The sequence below is a fragment of the Chaetomium strumarium genome (genome assembly GCF_033439665.1).
Source record: "Chaetomium strumarium strain CBS 333.67 chromosome Unknown B0T15scaffold_2, whole genome shotgun sequence".
Taxonomy (NCBI): Eukaryota; Fungi; Ascomycota; class Sordariomycetes; order Sordariales; family Chaetomiaceae; genus Chaetomium; species Chaetomium strumarium.
Genome location: NW_026944430.1, coordinates 1375614 through 1391950, shown reverse-complemented (window position 1 = coordinate 1391950; position 16337 = coordinate 1375614). Strand labels below are relative to the sequence as shown.

At 56.8% G+C, this 16337-nt stretch overlaps 9 protein-coding genes across 9 annotated transcripts; 4 read left to right on the top strand and 5 right to left on the bottom strand.

The window, feature by feature from the left end:
* Positions 1-222: 222 nt before the first annotated feature.
* Positions 223-1127, top strand: B0T15DRAFT_490715 (uncharacterized protein; the record flags this gene model as incomplete). Its single annotated transcript, XM_062866704.1, has 2 exons — positions 223-607; positions 682-1127. 2 exons carry the CDS (start codon positions 223-225, stop codon positions 1125-1127), a joined length of 831 nt encoding a protein of 276 aa, XP_062723897.1.
* Positions 1128-1409: 282 nt separating this feature from the next.
* Positions 1410-2013, top strand: B0T15DRAFT_523584 (uncharacterized protein). The gene has a single exon (XM_062868699.1). It carries the CDS (start codon positions 1624-1626, stop codon positions 1861-1863), a length of 240 nt encoding a protein of 79 aa, XP_062723896.1. The 5' UTR covers positions 1410-1623; the 3' UTR covers positions 1864-2013.
* A 1910-nt stretch (positions 2014-3923) lies between these two features.
* On the top strand, positions 3924-6828 carry B0T15DRAFT_98461 (glycoside hydrolase family 63 protein). Its single transcript, XM_062871514.1, has 3 exons — positions 3924-4343; positions 4405-6377; positions 6470-6828. The coding sequence occupies exons 1-3, from the start codon at positions 4076-4078 to the stop codon at positions 6710-6712; spliced, it is 2484 nt and encodes an 827-aa protein (XP_062723895.1). The 5' UTR covers positions 3924-4075; the 3' UTR covers positions 6713-6828.
* Positions 6829-6903: 75 nt separating this feature from the next.
* B0T15DRAFT_98457 (rab-GTPase-TBC domain-containing protein) lies at positions 6904-9837 on the bottom strand. The gene is made up of 3 exons (XM_062871513.1): positions 8046-9837; positions 7400-7981; positions 6904-7314 (listed from the first exon to the last, which is right to left on the bottom strand). Exons 1-3 carry the CDS (start codon positions 9658-9660, stop codon positions 6944-6946), a joined length of 2568 nt encoding a protein of 855 aa, XP_062723894.1. The 5' UTR covers positions 9661-9837; the 3' UTR covers positions 6904-6943.
* A 262-nt stretch (positions 9838-10099) lies between these two features.
* On the bottom strand, positions 10100-10504 carry B0T15DRAFT_98447 (uncharacterized protein). Its single transcript, XM_062871512.1, has one exon. The coding sequence runs from the start codon at positions 10418-10420 to the stop codon at positions 10205-10207; it is 216 nt and encodes a 71-aa protein (XP_062723893.1). The 5' UTR covers positions 10421-10504; the 3' UTR covers positions 10100-10204.
* On the bottom strand, positions 10100-11767 carry B0T15DRAFT_523577 (Sec1-binding region of Mso1-domain-containing protein). Its single transcript, XM_062868698.1, has one exon. The coding sequence runs from the start codon at positions 11429-11431 to the stop codon at positions 10589-10591; it is 843 nt and encodes a 280-aa protein (XP_062723892.1). The 5' UTR covers positions 11432-11767; the 3' UTR covers positions 10100-10588.
* Positions 11768-11884: 117 nt separating this feature from the next.
* B0T15DRAFT_523573 (ribosomal L28e protein family-domain-containing protein) lies at positions 11885-13485 on the bottom strand. Its single transcript, XM_062868697.1, has 5 exons — positions 13346-13485; positions 13269-13293; positions 13172-13211; positions 13022-13123; positions 11885-12956 (listed from the first exon to the last, which is right to left on the bottom strand). The coding sequence occupies exons 1-5, from the start codon at positions 13377-13379 to the stop codon at positions 12168-12170; spliced, it is 990 nt and encodes a 329-aa protein (XP_062723891.1). The 5' UTR covers positions 13380-13485; the 3' UTR covers positions 11885-12167.
* Positions 13486-13707: 222 nt separating this feature from the next.
* Positions 13708-15482, top strand: B0T15DRAFT_482925 (GTP-binding protein TrmE N-terminus-domain-containing protein; the record flags this gene model as incomplete). The annotated part of the gene is made up of 2 exons (XM_062866135.1): positions 13708-13947; positions 14016-15482. 2 exons carry the CDS (start codon positions 13708-13710, stop codon positions 15480-15482), a joined length of 1707 nt encoding a protein of 568 aa, XP_062723890.1.
* A 365-nt stretch (positions 15483-15847) lies between these two features.
* B0T15DRAFT_490709 (uncharacterized protein) lies at positions 15848-16124 on the bottom strand (the record flags this gene model as incomplete). Its single annotated transcript, XM_062866703.1, has 3 exons — positions 15848-15884; positions 15939-16004; positions 16060-16124. 3 exons carry the CDS (start codon positions 16122-16124, stop codon positions 15848-15850), a joined length of 168 nt encoding a protein of 55 aa, XP_062723889.1.
* Positions 16125-16337: the final 213 nt, after the last annotated feature.

The following is a 16337-nucleotide window of genomic DNA, read 5'->3' as shown; positions in this document are numbered from 1 at the left end:
ATCTCCGGGAGGCATCGTCTCGACATCTTACCCGACTGCCCTCGTTTCGGCTCTATATAAGTGATCGAGACGCCCTAAGGGAACGCTACCCGATCAAAAAGCAGAACCAAGCTCCAGCGTGCTTCCCGGATCAGGAACGAGAATATCAAAACGAACAAGACGCGGAGCTAGCTGAGTCACTTGGCCTGTGAGCCTCATCTCCCTTTTTTCTTTATCACCAAGATGTTTCCATACCAACTCCCTGAAGATCAGGACTACATCGAGGTCCAGCACCCCGAGGAACAACTGGATCAGGACAACGCCGGACAAGGGAGAACGGAGCCGTCCACACCGCGACAAAGCAAGCGATCTCCCTCGGCCTCAACCCGCTCAGCGAAGAGCGGTAGCAAGGGGAAGGGAAGCAAAACCACCACGGTCGGATCGGGCTCAGACACAGAGAAAGAGTCCGCCAAAATGGCTTCTTCAAGATCTTCCAAGCATTCGTCATCCTCCAGGAAAGACAAGTCTTCTTCCTCTTCCAAGGTCAAGAAGACGGACAACTGGGCCGAAGTGACGGAGCCCGACGAGAGGAGGCGCATCCAGAACCGGATCGCCCAGCGCAAGTTCAGTACGTTTCTGCCACCGTCAACACCGACCCCCTGGCATGCCTCTCATCTAACCTAACTCCCTCCGGTGTTTCAGGAGAGAAAGCCCGTGAACAGAAAGACCGGGCGCAGCGCGAAGCCCAGAACCAGCAGTTGGCCGGCTCGGCCTACCACATTCCGGACCCAGACGACTTCAGTCTCGCCGACGACAGCGGTGACCTCTCAGGCCTGCCCTGGGGCGGCATCAGTATGCGCCACGTCGTCTCGCGGGGCCACGCCTCGGCCAGCGCAGGACAACACACCCACAGCCACCACAGCGGCACCAACGTTAGTACGCCCGGACCGGCGGTGGGACCCGTCGACCAAGCGCTGTATAACCTGAACCCGTACGGCGGCTACCCGGCCCAGGATAGCAGTATGAGCGGCGGCGGTGGTGGGGCGGGAGATGTATACTACGATTCGCCCTATGCAGGGGGTTACTACGATTTCGATCCGTCTGGTGCTGGGGACGGGCATCATCATCACCACCTTCATCAGATGTGAATGGGTGAGTATTCTGTCTCTCCTTTTTGCATACTTTTCATATTGCACGTTCTTGGCTGACGAATGAGATTGCAGTGGGCGATCAACTGATCGGGTCGATCGACGAAGAGCTGAAAATTTGGAACCGGCCCGTTGGTGGCTCGGAGAGGGAAGGATTTACCCCCCCCCTTCCCCAGAGACTCTCTCTCTCTCTCTCTCTCTCTCTCTCTCTCTCTCTCTCTCTCTCTCTCTCTCTCTCTCTCTCTCTCTCTCTCTCTCTCTCTCTTTTTTTTTTTTTTTTTTTTTTTTTTTTTAATCTTTCTGGTCTCGGACCTGGTTGGTCAAGAAACGAGGGTTCTCGTGGCGGTGAGGACGGCGTTTGGCATGCAAGAGACAGGCGATGGGATAAAAGCTGTCCAGTTCTGCTTTCTGGAGTTAACGGGGGTTCGCGGTTTGCGGTTTGCTTTTCTTTCCATCTTCAAAGTTCTGCTTTCTAGAGATTGTTCTCAGTCCTAGCATGTTCCCGCTTTTCGTCTTTTTCTGTCTGCTCTTGTTTTCTGTCTCTTCCTCTTCCTTCCAGTCTCCTGCTTTCGCTTCTGTCTATACCCTCTTAGATTCCACAATCTTTTTCTCATGGGTCAGGGTACGGTCGGGGTTCAGGGCATGCGACGGTTCAAACTGGTCCTCGGAAATGGGCGGCATTTTGGTTTGCTTTGGTTTTCTTGTTTTAGTTTGTTTTGTTTTGGCTTACAGTTAGCATCATGACGGGTTATGAATAGAGCTTTCTTTCCTCTCTGTCCTCGTTCATCAAAGCTTTTCCCGAATCGTCATCCAGAGAGCGAACAAAGTCCCTTTCGCGTTATTTCCTGCAGCCTATGGTACCCTAGGCCCCTGGGCAATGCCCTCTGGCAGCCTGGCTTTGCTACTGTTCCCCTCGCGCCCTACTGCGACATGTCCCCGCAGCTAGGCATGCCGGCGGCTTGGCACGAGCACATTCCAGGACTCTGGATTGTGTATTTCCGAGCTATACGACCGGTTACGCAATTCTTCTGAAGGAGCAGACCGGTACCTGCTAGAAACGCATGTCTGTCAATGTGCAGACAGCACGAGATTGACCTATCCTTGCCCTATCAATGAGTCCTTGTTCTTCTCTTCTTGATACCCCTTTTGGAATAGTGCGGGCGACTCTTTCTTTGACGACAGTGTACCGTGACGTTGTCACTCGGGCTCGGAGTCGGGTCGATTCATCCCAGAATGACTGCTTTTCTGACAGGGCAAGCTCCACATTATTTCATGCATGCCGTTACAATCGTATCTCGCACCCGCTTGTGCCGCGTCGTGCGCCGCGCGGGTGCGTCGTTGCTACGCGAGAAAACGTGACACCGTCTCGACCGGGGATAGCTTGGCCGGGGCGGGCAAGGGTGGGTGATATTTCCGGATCGCAACCTAAGGAGCAATAGGCTACACTAGGAACGCTAGTTAACGGCTGGGCAAGCCGGGGTTCTACCACCGTTGTGGAAGATTATCGAAGGGTCGCACAGCCTCCGCCCATCCCATTTTTGATGAGTCTGTGTCACAGTCACGGATTATATGACGCACCGCAAGGCTCAAGCGTTGAGGCTGTCTGCAAGCTTCGGCACGCCATCGACGATGCCATGCCCCGGGTGATATCCGACGGTCACCGACGACCGCCGAATCCGACACCGGAAGGCCTGCTGAACCGCAAATTGGCGGATCAACAAGGCAGACGGCAAGGCTGTCTGCCCAAGACACGTCAGATGGACTGAGGCTCATTGCCCACTCCAGCTTCCATCAGCTCCTGGAAGCTTGGAGCGGCTCAAGCTCAAGAGTGGACGGAAGTCTTCTCGATATGCCCGATACACCTGTTCCATAAGGCCGATCGAGAGTGGGAAGTACCGCCTATCATGGTAAATAAGCGAACGTTTGCCTCTCTGCCCTCTCAACATTATGCTTAAGCGTTATGCTGGTTACCCCTGAAGACGCCTCATCTGAATGTTGCACTCTACCGTTGTATTGATGAACCCTCACTTGCTTCTTGTCTGCAGCTCGCTTAATCAATAGAAAACGCAGAGAATGTTCGGCAGAATTCGGTTTTATTGCTCAACCGGGTTTTGGCTCGCCACGGCCGCAGTCATGCATATACTTCGTAGATGTGACCTCTCTCTCTCTCTCGCTGAATCTCGCTCTCTTCTGCTCGATGTAACCGCTTGCAGACTCGTGCTGGCCCTCTCCGGCGCCTCAAGGCAGCTTATCACTCAGGGCGATTGGCTCCCGTCCGTGCTAGCTATCCGGCTTTACCCTTCTTTTCTGCCCTGCACCAGGCTTACATGCAAGAGTCTGTTCCTCGTCCGCACCCGCTGTTCGGCTTGGCGTGACGAGAACCATCAAATTCAAGAACACGCCGAGTTGCCGGATTGCGCGACTTCGAGTTCGCCGGAACAATCGCTTCCTTCTTGCTTTCACTATGCGATTCTCAACTCCCCATCACTCACCGCCAGCTGTAAGCCAAAATGAGTAGGCGGGATCTCATATGCTCTGGGGCATATCCTCATCGAAGAGAGGGTTGTGTCAGCTATCGTCGCACATTTGTCCATATAACTGCCGGCTCGGGCCCGGAGATGAGTTTCTCGGCGGCATCCTGAGATGAGGTTGAAGCCGAATGCTATGACCGGCCCGAGCACTGCCCCACCCACCCGGCCCGTTAACCCCGGAGAATCTTCTTGCGGGCCGGAAACGAACGGCCCACATCGGGACGCCAAGCCGTTTTGGGAGAACCGTTACAGGTGGCAGAGTGAACGTGTTCAATAAACATCTACTCCGTAATAGTCAAGCAGTCGAGTAGCTTCATTTTACCGTAATGCTTACGGCCTGCGCCCCGCTCCATCAAGCTGCCATGAAGCTATAGTTTCGTTGTCTTTCGATAGTTAGAGCCTTATTCGAGCGCGGCCATGGTGCTGGGGCGCCAATTGAGCTTTTTGCTCACCATTCTCTGGCTCAACGCGGTGTTCGTGAAGCTGGGCCTCGCAACGGCCTCGGGCACGGCGAGTGATAGCGAGTCGATCCTACACAGCGAAATCGGCCGCCAGAACAATCAGAGCCTACTATGGGGTCCCTACCGTCCCAACCTCTACTTCGGGGTCCGCCCCAGGATACCCAAGAGCTTGATGACGGGCCTTATGTGGGGCAAGATCGAGTCCTACACCGACTTCCAGCACAGTTGGTTCCTCCGGCGCACAAGACTCTCCCCTCATCGTGAGCTGACCGGGTCCGAAAACAGCGATACGATACACCTGCGAGCAAAACGAGGGCATGAAGGGCTATGGATGGGAAGAATACGATCCTAGGAGAGGCGGCATCCAGTCCATTCACGACATCGAAAACGGCATCGACATCACCACCTCCTTCGTCAAAGTTCCCGGCGGCGCGCACGGCGGCAGCTGGGCAGCGCGGATCACAGGGAAGCTCAACGATGACGCACCCAAGGACCAGAAGACGATTGTGGTCTTCTACATCACGCAGGAAGGGGACAGCTCCGTGCTAGAAGCGTTGCCGGGGGATGGTCACTTCGGCTACGAGGGCGACGTCACGCTCAAGGGACACTCGGAGACGCTTGGGAACTACAAACTCGTCGTGACGAGAGGGACGGGAGTGCAGCCCAAGAGCGACCACGACATCTCGACCATCCGAGGGCCCGGGCAGACTGTCGTCCAGTCCCTGACCATCCCGGAGGAGCTTGTCTGGCAGGCGAAGCCCATCCTGTTCAGGCAGCTCAAGGAAGGTGTCGACTGGCTGGTGGAGAACAAATATGATGTGCAGGAGCCCCCGCCGCCATGGCAGGTCTACCAGCTCGTCAACCGACCTGGCGCTGGGAATGTCCATCTGGTGCAGAAGGTTTTCGAGGGCGACTTCGAGTTCGATGTCCTCTTCTCAAGCGAGTCGGCCGGCAACGAGCTCACCGGCCAGGATCTTACAAGGGAGATCAAAGGGGCGACCGCGGGATTCGCCGAGCGCTTCTCGAGCGTGTTCACGCCCAAGGCGCCGTTCCATGCCGACAAGTTCAAGAAGTTTGCTAGGAGCATGTTCTCGAACCTGATCGGGGGCATTGGCTACTTCCACGGGCATGCCGTGGTGGACCGATCGTACGCGCCCGAGTACGATGAGGAAAACGAAGGCTTCTGGGAAGAAGCTGCCGAGGCGCGAGCCCGCAACCAGCAAGCCCTGGAGGGACCGTACGAGCTGTTCACGAGCATTCCCTCTCGGCCTTTCTTCCCCCGGGGCTTCCTCTGGGACGAGGGCTTCCACCTGCTGCCCATTGCGGACTGGGACATGGACCTCACGCTGGAGATCATCAAGAGCTGGTTCAGTCTGATGGACGATGACGGATGGATTGCGCGCGAGCAGATCCTGGGGGCGGAGGCGCGCAGCAAGGTCCCGGCGGAATTCCAGGTTCAATATCCGCATTACGCCAATCCACCGACCCTCTTCATCACGCTCGACGCCTTCGTTGAGAAGCTGCGGAGACGGACGAACGGCAGCCTCCCGGCCGGCCGAGAACGTCTCTCGCAAGACGAGCCCCTGGCCACCGCGTCCACCGACAACCCCGAGGTCGGCCTGGAGTATCTCCGCCGCTTGTACCCGCTGCTGCAGCGCCAGTTTAACTGGTTCCGCAAGACCCAGGCTGGAGATATCAAGTCGTACGACCGCGAGGCCTATTCCACCAAGGAAGCCTACCGCTGGCGCGGCCGCACCGTCACCCACTGCCTGACCAGCGGCCTCGACGACTACCCGCGGCCGCAGCCGCCTCACCCGGGCGAGCTGCACGTCGACCTGATGTCGTGGGTCGGGCTGATGACCAAGTCGCTGATCAACATCGGCGACGCACTGGGCCTGGCCGAAGACGTCGCAGACTACAAGACGATCCTGACCGCCATCGAGCACAACCTGGACGACCTGCACTGGTCCGAGAAGGACGGCTGCTACTGCGACGCGACGATTGACGAGTTTGAGGAGAACAAGCTCGTCTGCCACAAGGGCTACATTTCGCTGTTCCCCTTCCTTACCGGCCTGCTCAAGGCCGACAGCCCCAAGCTGGGCAAGCTGCTTGCGCTGATTGGGGATGAGGAGGAGTTGTGGAGTCCGCACGGCCTGCGCAGTCTGAGCAAGCGGGACGAGTTCTACGGGACAAACGAGAATTACTGGCGCAGTCCCGTGTGGATCAACATCAACTACCTTGCGATCGTCCAGCTTTACGTATGGCTCACCCTCCTCCGTCACCCTTCTCCGTCACCTTGTGCCCGGATACTATTTGCTCATGCTCTATAACTAACTCTTTCGATGAACAGAACGTTGCCACCCAGGACGGACCGTACAAGGAGACGGCGCGGGACCTGTACTCGCGGCTGCGGAAGAACATCGTGGAGACGGTGTACAACAGCTGGGAGGCGACGGGCTTTGCGTGGGAGCAGTACAACCCGGAGACGGGCCAGGGCCAGCGCACCCAGCACTTTACTGGCTGGACCAGTCTGGTGGTGAAGATCATGGCCATGGAGGATCTGGAAGAGAGCCGTGTGCGGGATGAGTTATAGGAAGTTAAGCCGTTGTGGAGGAAAGGAAGAAAAACGGCCCCCATGTTGCCGAAAACGTGGCATTTGCAATACTATCCTAATGAGCACAAAACCCTGCATCCTACTACCTCAAGCAGACATGAATCCCGTTCGGTTCGCCCGTTACACCTAACCACGGCAATTTCCCACCCTTAGTGATACATGTTGCAAAAAGAAAAAAACCCAGCAAGCCAAATGAAAGGTATTTTTTTTTTACTTCCCCCGAGCCCCAGCAAACCCGTCGCCCTTATTCGCGACCTCCTTCCGAGGCAACACCTCCACCTGCCGACTCAGCAAGCGCCTTAGCTCAGGGGTAATCACCCTCTCTGTCTGCTGCTTTTGTTGCTCCTGCTGTTGCGCAGGCGCCTTGCCGGTATCTCCACCGGTCTTCGGCGAGGTCGGCGAGGTCGGCGCCTTGGAACTCGACCCGGAAGGAGAGCCTTGGCTCTGGCCGAGCCGCGGCCTCGGCGCCGGAAAATTGCCCTTCTTGTCGACGGCGTCAACGAGGCGCTGGAAGCGCTTGAAGAGGGCCTCGGCGCGGATAAGGGTCGCGTCTAGGTCGATTGTGCAGGAGAGTTCATTCACTACAGACAGGCGAGGCAAGGTCAGCATCGTAAGGTGGATACGTAGGTAAGAGAAGAGGGGGGGAATGGAAGTCGCGTAACATACCGTATTTCAAGACCTCGTCAAAATGTTTCAGATGCGTCATGATCACGTCCCGGTGCCTCTCCAGGATGGCCAGCGCGACGAACAGGTGGAAGCTGCTGCTCAAGTAATCCGTCCAGAGCACCTCCCACAGGTGCAGCACGTCGAGCCACTCGAACTCGCGCTTGTACCACACCAGCAGCATGCGGAAGAAGAAGAAGAAGTTGGTGCTGTCGGCCAGCTCGAGGTGCGCGTACAGCTTCGGATCCATGAACTGCACCAGGTGGTCGAGCGCCCGCAGCTGCGAGCGCATGCCGGACTGGTCGCGGAGGAAGTTGCGCTCCATGCGGTCCATAAAGCACTTGAAGGCCCAGAACGCCATGGCGTCGTCCTGCAGGACCGCGTAGATGGGCGCGAGCAAGTCGGACATGCCCTGAACGTAGCCCAGGTCGCGGTTGTATTCGTTGTAGGTCAGCAGCATGTCCTTCATCTGCTCCATGTGCACGTTGGTGCCGGTGGTGGCGAAGGGGGAGTCCGGGTCGGGGTGCGGAATGTCCTCGCCTGCGAAGATGGGGACGTTACGGTCGGTCCGGTGGACGTCCTTTTCTAGGAGGGGGGGTTAGTATAGGCTTTCTACGTGAGTTGACGGAAAAGGAAAGAAAGCCTTTACCTATCCGCCCACGCTGCTCTCGCCACCACTCTCCTTCCTCACCTTCTCCGCCGTGGTCGATTTGGCGCTCCCACCAGGCGCCCTTCAGTTTAATGTAGGCGTCTCTGAGAGAGGCAGCCTGGGCTCGCCGCTCGTCCGCCGTGCTGTACCACTCGTGCACGCCGAGGAGAAACAACCATGCCTCCTTCCGTACACCGTCCTCAGGGTCGAGCCCGCCGTGGAATACCCGCTCTTTGACTTCGTCCACCGTCACAGACAACCGCCCCGTCCGTGGGTCAAAGAAGGTCTTCCACTCCTTGAGCGTGACCGGCTTCCGCATCTGCTCCAGCGTCAAGCTGCTTGTGCTGTCGAGGAGCTCGAACTCTCCCACATCCGTGTCCTCCAGCTCCATGACCTCTCGCGCTGTCCATATCCTCTGGTTGCGGTCCCGCTCGCTTTGCTCGGCGATGCCCATAGCCCACCTCGCCAGGTAGATCCGCGCGCTGTCAAACTCACCCTGCAGTGTCTGCACCTCAGGGTTCTGCAGCAGCCGCCGGACCTGCGGCGGCACGCGGGGATTATCCAGTACTTCCTGCGCAGCCTGCCGCGTAAATGTCGTCACCTTGCTGAACTTCTCCATAATGTTCCACCCCGTCTCCTTGACAAACTTCATGAACGGGTCCATGCCACCGTCTCGATTCCCGGAACCCGCAGCGCCCCTCGAAGGCCCTGTCACGGCATCCCTCCCAACCACTGTCCTCACATTCGACCCCTTCGCCCCAAACGCCAAACTATCCTCCTCGCTGGGCTCCACCAAATACACATTCGGCTCCGCCACGCTCCTCTCGACTGTCACATACCGCTTCAACCACCGCAGCACCTCATCCCCGCCCCAGAACATCTCGCCGTTGTCCCCGAACGGATCAAACCGATCCCTCGCCCGCCGCCGCTTCTGAAGGATGGTGCTCTGGCACTCATCGTCATGGAAGAACAGCGGGGGGAAGCTGTCGCCGGCGCGCGAGTTGATGATGACGCTGCCATACCACCAGCCGACGCTCGGCGGGCGCACCAGCAGCGAGAAGACGGCGCTGACGGGGACGGCAAAGGCGTAGTGGCCGGCCGAAGCCGAGTCCGGGTGGGTGGTGACGGTGGGCGGCGGCGGCACGAGGTAGGACTGCTTGGGAGGGGAGTCGGTGTCGCACAGGTCGACTTTGACATAGACGGATGCGGCGGAGCCGAGTTGCGATTCGGGGATCCAGGCAAGGAGCAGGTCGGACGATGCCGGGCGGGAGTGGGATGACGACGAAGAGGTCGGGCGCCCGTCCGCTAAGGAGGAGGGGTGTTTTTGTTGCAGCAGAGCGACGTAGCCCGGGATGTTGTCGCGCGCGGAGGGGGTCGGGTGGACGTAAACTTTGGATTTGGAGAAGAGCAGCTTGACGCCGCGCCCGGTTTCGGTGTGGGTGATAGTGTCGTAGTCGCCTTCTTCGTCGTCGCTCATGGCGTACAAGCTTCCTGCGGGCGAGGCAGGCCGTAGAGGACGTGAGATGGTGGAGAAGGAAGAGGATGCTGTGGTTGTTGCCTGTTGCGAGGACGGCGGTGGATTTGGCGACGACGTCATCCTTGTGATGCGCGTCATGTCGTCCGTCGTTGAAGGGTGCTAAGGCACTTGTCTGCACTCAGGATCCAGTAGGCGCGTGTTCGGCTTACTGCTAACGGCGTTGCGATTCCACAGCTGCCAGAAAAATCGCCTCGGGACATTGGTCCGACGGGAGATTTGCGAAGGCGTTTGGTGTCAGCTGCTCTTATAGCTCCAATAAGTGAGCGTGGGAGTGATAGCCCCGCGGTTAGATGATGCGGACTTGGAGGGGTAGCAAGCAAGGTAAAGCTACTTTCAGCTCCTGCCGGATCTCTGCGACATAGAGGTACTTATACTTCAGCTCGCCAGAGGCGCAGTCACACATCGCCTTCCACGTACCCGTCGTCGTCAGCCCAGTCTGCAATCATTCGACACACTGGCTGGCCGCACCTTCGAAATTCTAGCGCTACCACTTACCTCATCACCAACTGACCGAAAACAGCGTGGGAAAGGTTCGGACCTGGGCACCTCGGATACACACTTGTTGTAGCAAGCATCGGTCCATTAATTTCAGGGTATTTGCTACATGTTCCTATCTATCCTGTCAGTCAATAGTGGTCATCTTGCCAGACCTAGGACTACCAAAGCCATTGCCTGTGTGAACACGCCTCCAGGCTTCGTGATCTCCTGACTTGCCACCCATGATCCTGTCGATTGGTACTCCAAGTGACGCAGGATCGGCCCCATTCCGCCCTGCGGAGAGACCCAGGGTATGCGTCAGGAGAGGTCGTAGGCGTAAGCAGAACTTAGCCGAGGCCATATGGTGAGGTTGCCGTCATCTCCTGCTAGCCAGCGCATCGTCGGAACCGCATGTTGTCCAGCAGTGCGGCGGACGCCCCGATGCGACCTCCACCCTCGAATTGATCCGTTCGGCGCCGGGGCTTCAGTCCCCGGGGCATCTATAACTCTCCATCCCCTTATCCAACCCTCACCTCGGACGGGGCCCGCTGGGCAGCCCTCCTCTTGGGCCGCTCGGTAACCCATAGCTCCTTCCACCCGTTGACCCTCCGCTGGCGCTGGAGCCGGGCCCGGGGTAGTCGAATCCTCCATCAGACCACGGCGCGTTTGCGCTCATGACAGGTCGATCGTTGCGTCTCCCAGGTTGCAATGCCTGTCCGCCGTCACCGCTCCCTCCACTTCCCCACCCCCATCTGTTACCAGCCTGCTGCTGTTGCTGCTGGGCAGGCGGCTGGAACGGCCCTGCCGTGTTCGGACTCGTAGTCCTCGCTCCACCCCAAAGTCTCTGCTTCAGCTTCTCCTGCGCGCTCACACCCGATGACGCGCTTGGAGTCGGGCTGACCGCATCGCTTCTCACCCCGCCAGGCGTGCTTGCCGCCCGTTGCCCCAGCATCCCAACCCGTTGCCCTCCATCGGCAACACCACCGGCACCTGCAGCGAACGGATTGCGACTATTCACAAACTGGCCCTGCCCTTGCCTCTGCTGCCCCGCGCCGGCTGTATTATTGTTGTTATCCCACAAGCTGCTCAAACCCCCACTAGCAGCTGGACCTTGCCCCTGCTGTCCGAACCCGCCATACCTGCTCCCTTGCTGGGAAGCGAAGACGGGCTGCTGCGGGGGCGGCGCCTTGGGGTCGGGCGGCAACCAGCCCGGCAGGGCCTGGCCCTTCTCGGTGTAGTAGGCGCGCAGCACGCGGCAGACATGCGTGTCGTCATCGGTGTCGCCGTCGGCTTCACCGCCGAAGTAGGTGCGCCGGAGCCCGGAGATGTTGGAGGACGCGCTCGTGAGCAGGTCCTTGTACCACGACGCCATAGCCGGCGGACTCGCAAGGGTATCTTTTATGTTTTAGGTCTTCTCTTGCGACCTGATGCTTTTCCTTTCGGGTTGCAGAGGTGTGGAGTATGTCGCGGTGTGGTTGATGGGCAATCAGGGGTATTTTGTCGGAATGAATTGGAGCTGGGGCGGTCAAGAGTACGGATTCGCGGCTCTCGGAATGTCTCGACAGATGGCTTCGTATTCGCAAGATTGTATCCAAGATCCGACGGAATTTTAAATCGCAGGGTTATGTTTGACTCAAAATGGCGATGCGCGGGCGGACAACACGGTAGAGTAGTAAACGTTTGTTCGGTGTTGGATGTAAGTTGCAGGGTTGGCGGCAGCTGTTTCGAAGTCGCAACTCAGAAGACCATCCAGCTGAGGAGCGGGAGATGTGGGTCCCGACACGGCGCTTGCCCGGTAATATTACAGAAAGTTACAATACAATACCGGAGCATCAAGGACAAACAACCTGGAACTTGCTTCGTACAGTGCTCCTACCAATGACAAGAGATCATGTGCTGAAGCGAACCTGCTGTAGGTGTGACACAGGGTGGGAACTGCAAAAGGGGTAACCAGCGAATAACAGAGGTATATATGTACCCATCCTGAATCTTGACCGAAAACGCCGCTCAAGTTAACCATCATGTTCATGATAATGTGCCGAGGTATCGAATTGCCACGTAGTTGGCAGTACAGATGACGACCGGACTGACACAACTCCCGAAAACCCTTAGAATGCAAGCAGCTTTGCTCTGTCTGTTTCCCTCTCCACCTCGATCTCCTTCCGTTTCCGCGCCTTCGGCTTGACCGCACGGCCTCTTTTCCGCTTGTCACCAGTCTTTGACTTCTTGTTGACGTCTTTCTCATCATCCTCCGCACTATCCTCGTCGTCGTCGTCATCGTCCTCATCGTCGTCATCGTCATCGTCCTCGCTTCCAAGCCAATCCTCGATATCGGCCAGCTCCTCATCGTCGCTCTCCTCAAAGTCGGAGACGTATTCCACCGCGCCATCTTCTTCTTCGTCCTCCTCCACCAATTCCCTCTCGAGTTCCTTCTCGGACTCGTCCTCGTCGGTCTCGATGCCCTTGTCCATGTCCTTGTCCCTGACACCCTCACCCTCCGCCTCGAGCGCATTCAGAACCTTCTTCCAGATATTCGCGTTGCAGTTCAGCGGTTGATCACCGTAAGCTCCCTGCCGCAATCTCTCGAGAAGTTCTCTCTCGATTGTCCGCTCCAGTTTCGCTGCGGCCAAAGCCTTGCGCTCTCTGGCCTCTTCCCTGTGCTTGATCTTAGGCGCCATCTTCGGTACCAACTTCTCACCTAGCCTAGCTTCCTCCGCTGCTATCCTGCGCATGCGAGTCGCCACTTGGACCAGTCGTGTGAGACGTTGCTTGCATTTGTGGATAAGGAATTTTGGGAAGTACTGGAGCCGTTCCTCGATTTGCTGGAGCGCTTGTTGATAGTTTTTAGACAGCTTGATCTTCTCCCACCATTTTGATGGCATGTGCGATCGCTCAATCTATAAAAATCGGCCCCCGTCAGCATTCGCCACGCATGCTGCTCTTTGGACACCAGAAAACGCACCGTCTTGATGTAGAGATAGATTGTGCCTTTTGGCGACGTTCTCACTGATGCGTAACGGCTGTTGGCGAGGGGGCAGCTTTGCCGGTTGCAGAGACCGCTGACCTATTCATCGCTTAGCAGCGGGCGTCAGAAAGCAAGCAAAGGACATACATTGTATTCATTTCTGCAGAAATTGTTGCCCTTCGTCGTTCTACTCCATGTCAGAATACGTAATACGACATATGATTCAAAGCCGGGTGATGCCTACTTGAGCTTGAAAGCGCAGAACTGTTCTGCACCGAGGGTTAGCAGGTAGATGTGCGTAGCAGAAATGGGGTTCCTCACGGTTTATAATCTGCCACACAATTTCGTCTGACATGATAATTCCTATCAAGGTATCACCAAGAACCTGCAGGATCTGGTCGGGCAATTGCAGAGAGAAGGTTGGTTTGGTGAACAGCGCGTGGAGGGGCAACTCTCAAGGCTGCGAGACAGAAATTTAGGATTCGAAGTTTTGGTTGCCGGGATTCGCAACTTTTGCTTCTGCGAAGCTTATCTTATCGTGACCTCAGCGAATTAGCCAATCACCATACGTAGCTGCATGGATTGTGGAACTTAGCTGCTCCCGTCCGTTCACTTGGAAACGCTCAACTGAACCTCACCACCGAAATCGCTTCCCCAGCCTCAATTCTGTTCCGTCTCAGTCAATGTTTCGCTATGCGCTGAGAAGGATTGCAACCCAGCGTCTGCAGAGACTCAGAGGGGCCTCAACTCCCTTTCGCAACTCGTCATGGCGCCGCCATTGCAGGTGCATTCACGACTTGAGTGGTCTCGCAAACGTCGATGACCCACCTTTCATCAGCAATGACACCATCTATGCCCTTTCGTCAGGCCCGGGAAGGGCTGGTATAGCGGTGATCCGAATATCAGGGCCTGGATGTCTCGATGTATGGCGCTTCTGAACTTCTCATTCGTCTCTTTTCGTTTCTATCTTTATCAGGCTGACATGCTACAGGTCTACAGATGCTTGTGTCCAACAAGAGATCCGCCCAAGGCTAGGTACGCTGGGGTGCGAACCTTGTTTGAACCGGGTCCTACCAGCATATCTAAGCTAAATGTCTTGGACAACGATGCCCTTGTGCTATACTTTCCCAACCCCAAGACGGTCACTGGTGAAGACGTACTCGAGCTCCATGTTCATGGAGGGCCCGCAACCGTGAAGGCCGTGCTCTCCGCCATCCGCAAGTGTTCGTCATTGACGAAGATCCGCTATGCCGAACCAGGCGAGTTCACGAGGCGGGCCTTCTTTAATGGCCGTCTTGACCTAGCCCAAGTCGAGTCGTTAGGTGACACCCTTGCTGCCGAGACCGAGCAGCAACGACGAGCAGCCGTTGGGGGCAACTCGGGCGTCCTAGGAAAGACGTACGATAGCTGGCGCGAGCAGTTGTTGCTCGCCCGTGGAGAGATCGAAGCTCTCATTGACTTCTCAGAAGATCAGCACTTTGACGAGTCGCCTACTGAACTTCTCACTAACGTTACTAAGCTCGTGGAGCGCATACTCAACTCTATCCAGCTTTATAAACTTGGCAGTCGACGAAGCGAGTTGCTTCGAAATGGAATCCGCATAGCGCTTTTAGGGCCGCCGAATGCCGGGAAAAGCTCGCTAATGAACCTGATTGTTGGCCGCGAGGCATCAATTGTTTCGTCCGAAGCAGGGACAACGCGGGACATTGTTGAAGCGAGCCTCGATATCCGAGGTTACCTCTGCTCCTTCGCAGATACAGCTGGAATTCGGACGAATTCTTCTGACACCCGCAGCACCTCGGAGGGAACCCCGACTTCAGCGATTGGGGCCATCGAAAAGGAGGGCATCCGGCGCGCGCGACAGAAGGCGTTGGAGTCAGATATCATCATTGCTCTTGCTTCGATCGAAGTGGCGAAATCCGGTGGCCATCGGTTAAACTACGACATGGAGACGCTTCAGTTAGCGGCGGCCGCACCGAAGTGCCTCGTTGCGGTGAACAAAGCTGACGTGGTGAGCCCTGACACGTTGAACTCGCTTCTGGATGATTTCAGAGCGTCCGCATTGGGTACCGTCGGCGGGCTCCGCGAGATAGAGCCACTCGTTGTATCCTGCAAGGCTGCGGCATCACCACCACCAGCTGCAGAGCTTACCGACCCCGGTGGCATACATGGCCTCACCGAGAAACTAGCCGAGTCATTCTCGGATCTGACATCGGTGCCTAGTGGCATGCAACACTTGCTTGGCGTTACGGAACGGCAGAATCAGCTTCTTTCTGAATGTGAACAACACCTTCTAGACTTCAGGGCTGAGGCCAGGAAAAGTGACCCCCACGACGAGCCGGATGTCGTCCTTGCGGCGGAGCACTTGCGCCTTGCCGCCATACGACTTGCTTCCATTACCGGCCGTGGCGAATCAGGGGACGTCGAGGAGGTTCTAGGAGTCATATTTGAAAAGTAAGGTGCTCTTGCTCAATCCCGTGGCAACTATCGCTAATGGATTTGTAAGATTCTGTGTTGGCAAATGACTTGTGTGTAACAGTAGCTGTTGTACAGGGGGCTCGAGCCCGGCGAACCAATCTATCTATCCCACCCCATATTCAAACAGTTCTTCCGAAACCAGCCGTCTATCGCCTGTCAGACTGTGAAGTCTATCCTGCGCCACCGAGTGCAAAACAACCGCCACCCAGGTGGACGCCCGGCCGTCTATATGTGTATCGTACAATCCATTCTATAAGCGACTCCGAGATCCATGCTGGTGAACCGCCTGCGCCGGAAAGTCGACAAAGGGAAGAGACATGTTGCGCTTGAAGACTCTACGAGACTTCAGTGCTGCTTGTCTTCCTCGTCGTCCTTGTCGTCCCTGTTGGAGGGTCAGCTCGAGTCCCCTGCCGTTATCGAATCCGGAGGCACTCACTTGTTGTATCCGGAGCGGCCATAGTCACGGAGCTTGTTCTGCTCCTCGTCATCGTCCGAGTTACCTCTGAGGCCGGTGTCAGTGTCCGGTTCGTGGAAAGTCTGTGGGTGATGGTACTCACTTGTTGTAGCCCGAGCGGCCGTAGCTGACGAGGGAGCTGGTAGCGAAGAAAGCGGTGGCAGCCATTGCGAAGGTTATGATTTGGAGGTTGAAAGCTGAGGGTATTGTGGGAAGATGGGCTGTTTCGCGTTGTTGGCCGAAGTTGTTGAAGAGTGAGTACTGGAAGCTAGTGCTGGTTGCTTTGTTTTGCTGGCTTGGATGCTGATGATGGAAGCAGGTCTGGAAGTCGGGAATCATGGGAACCTTATATACAAGTCTGAGAAGGCGCTGCCACCATCC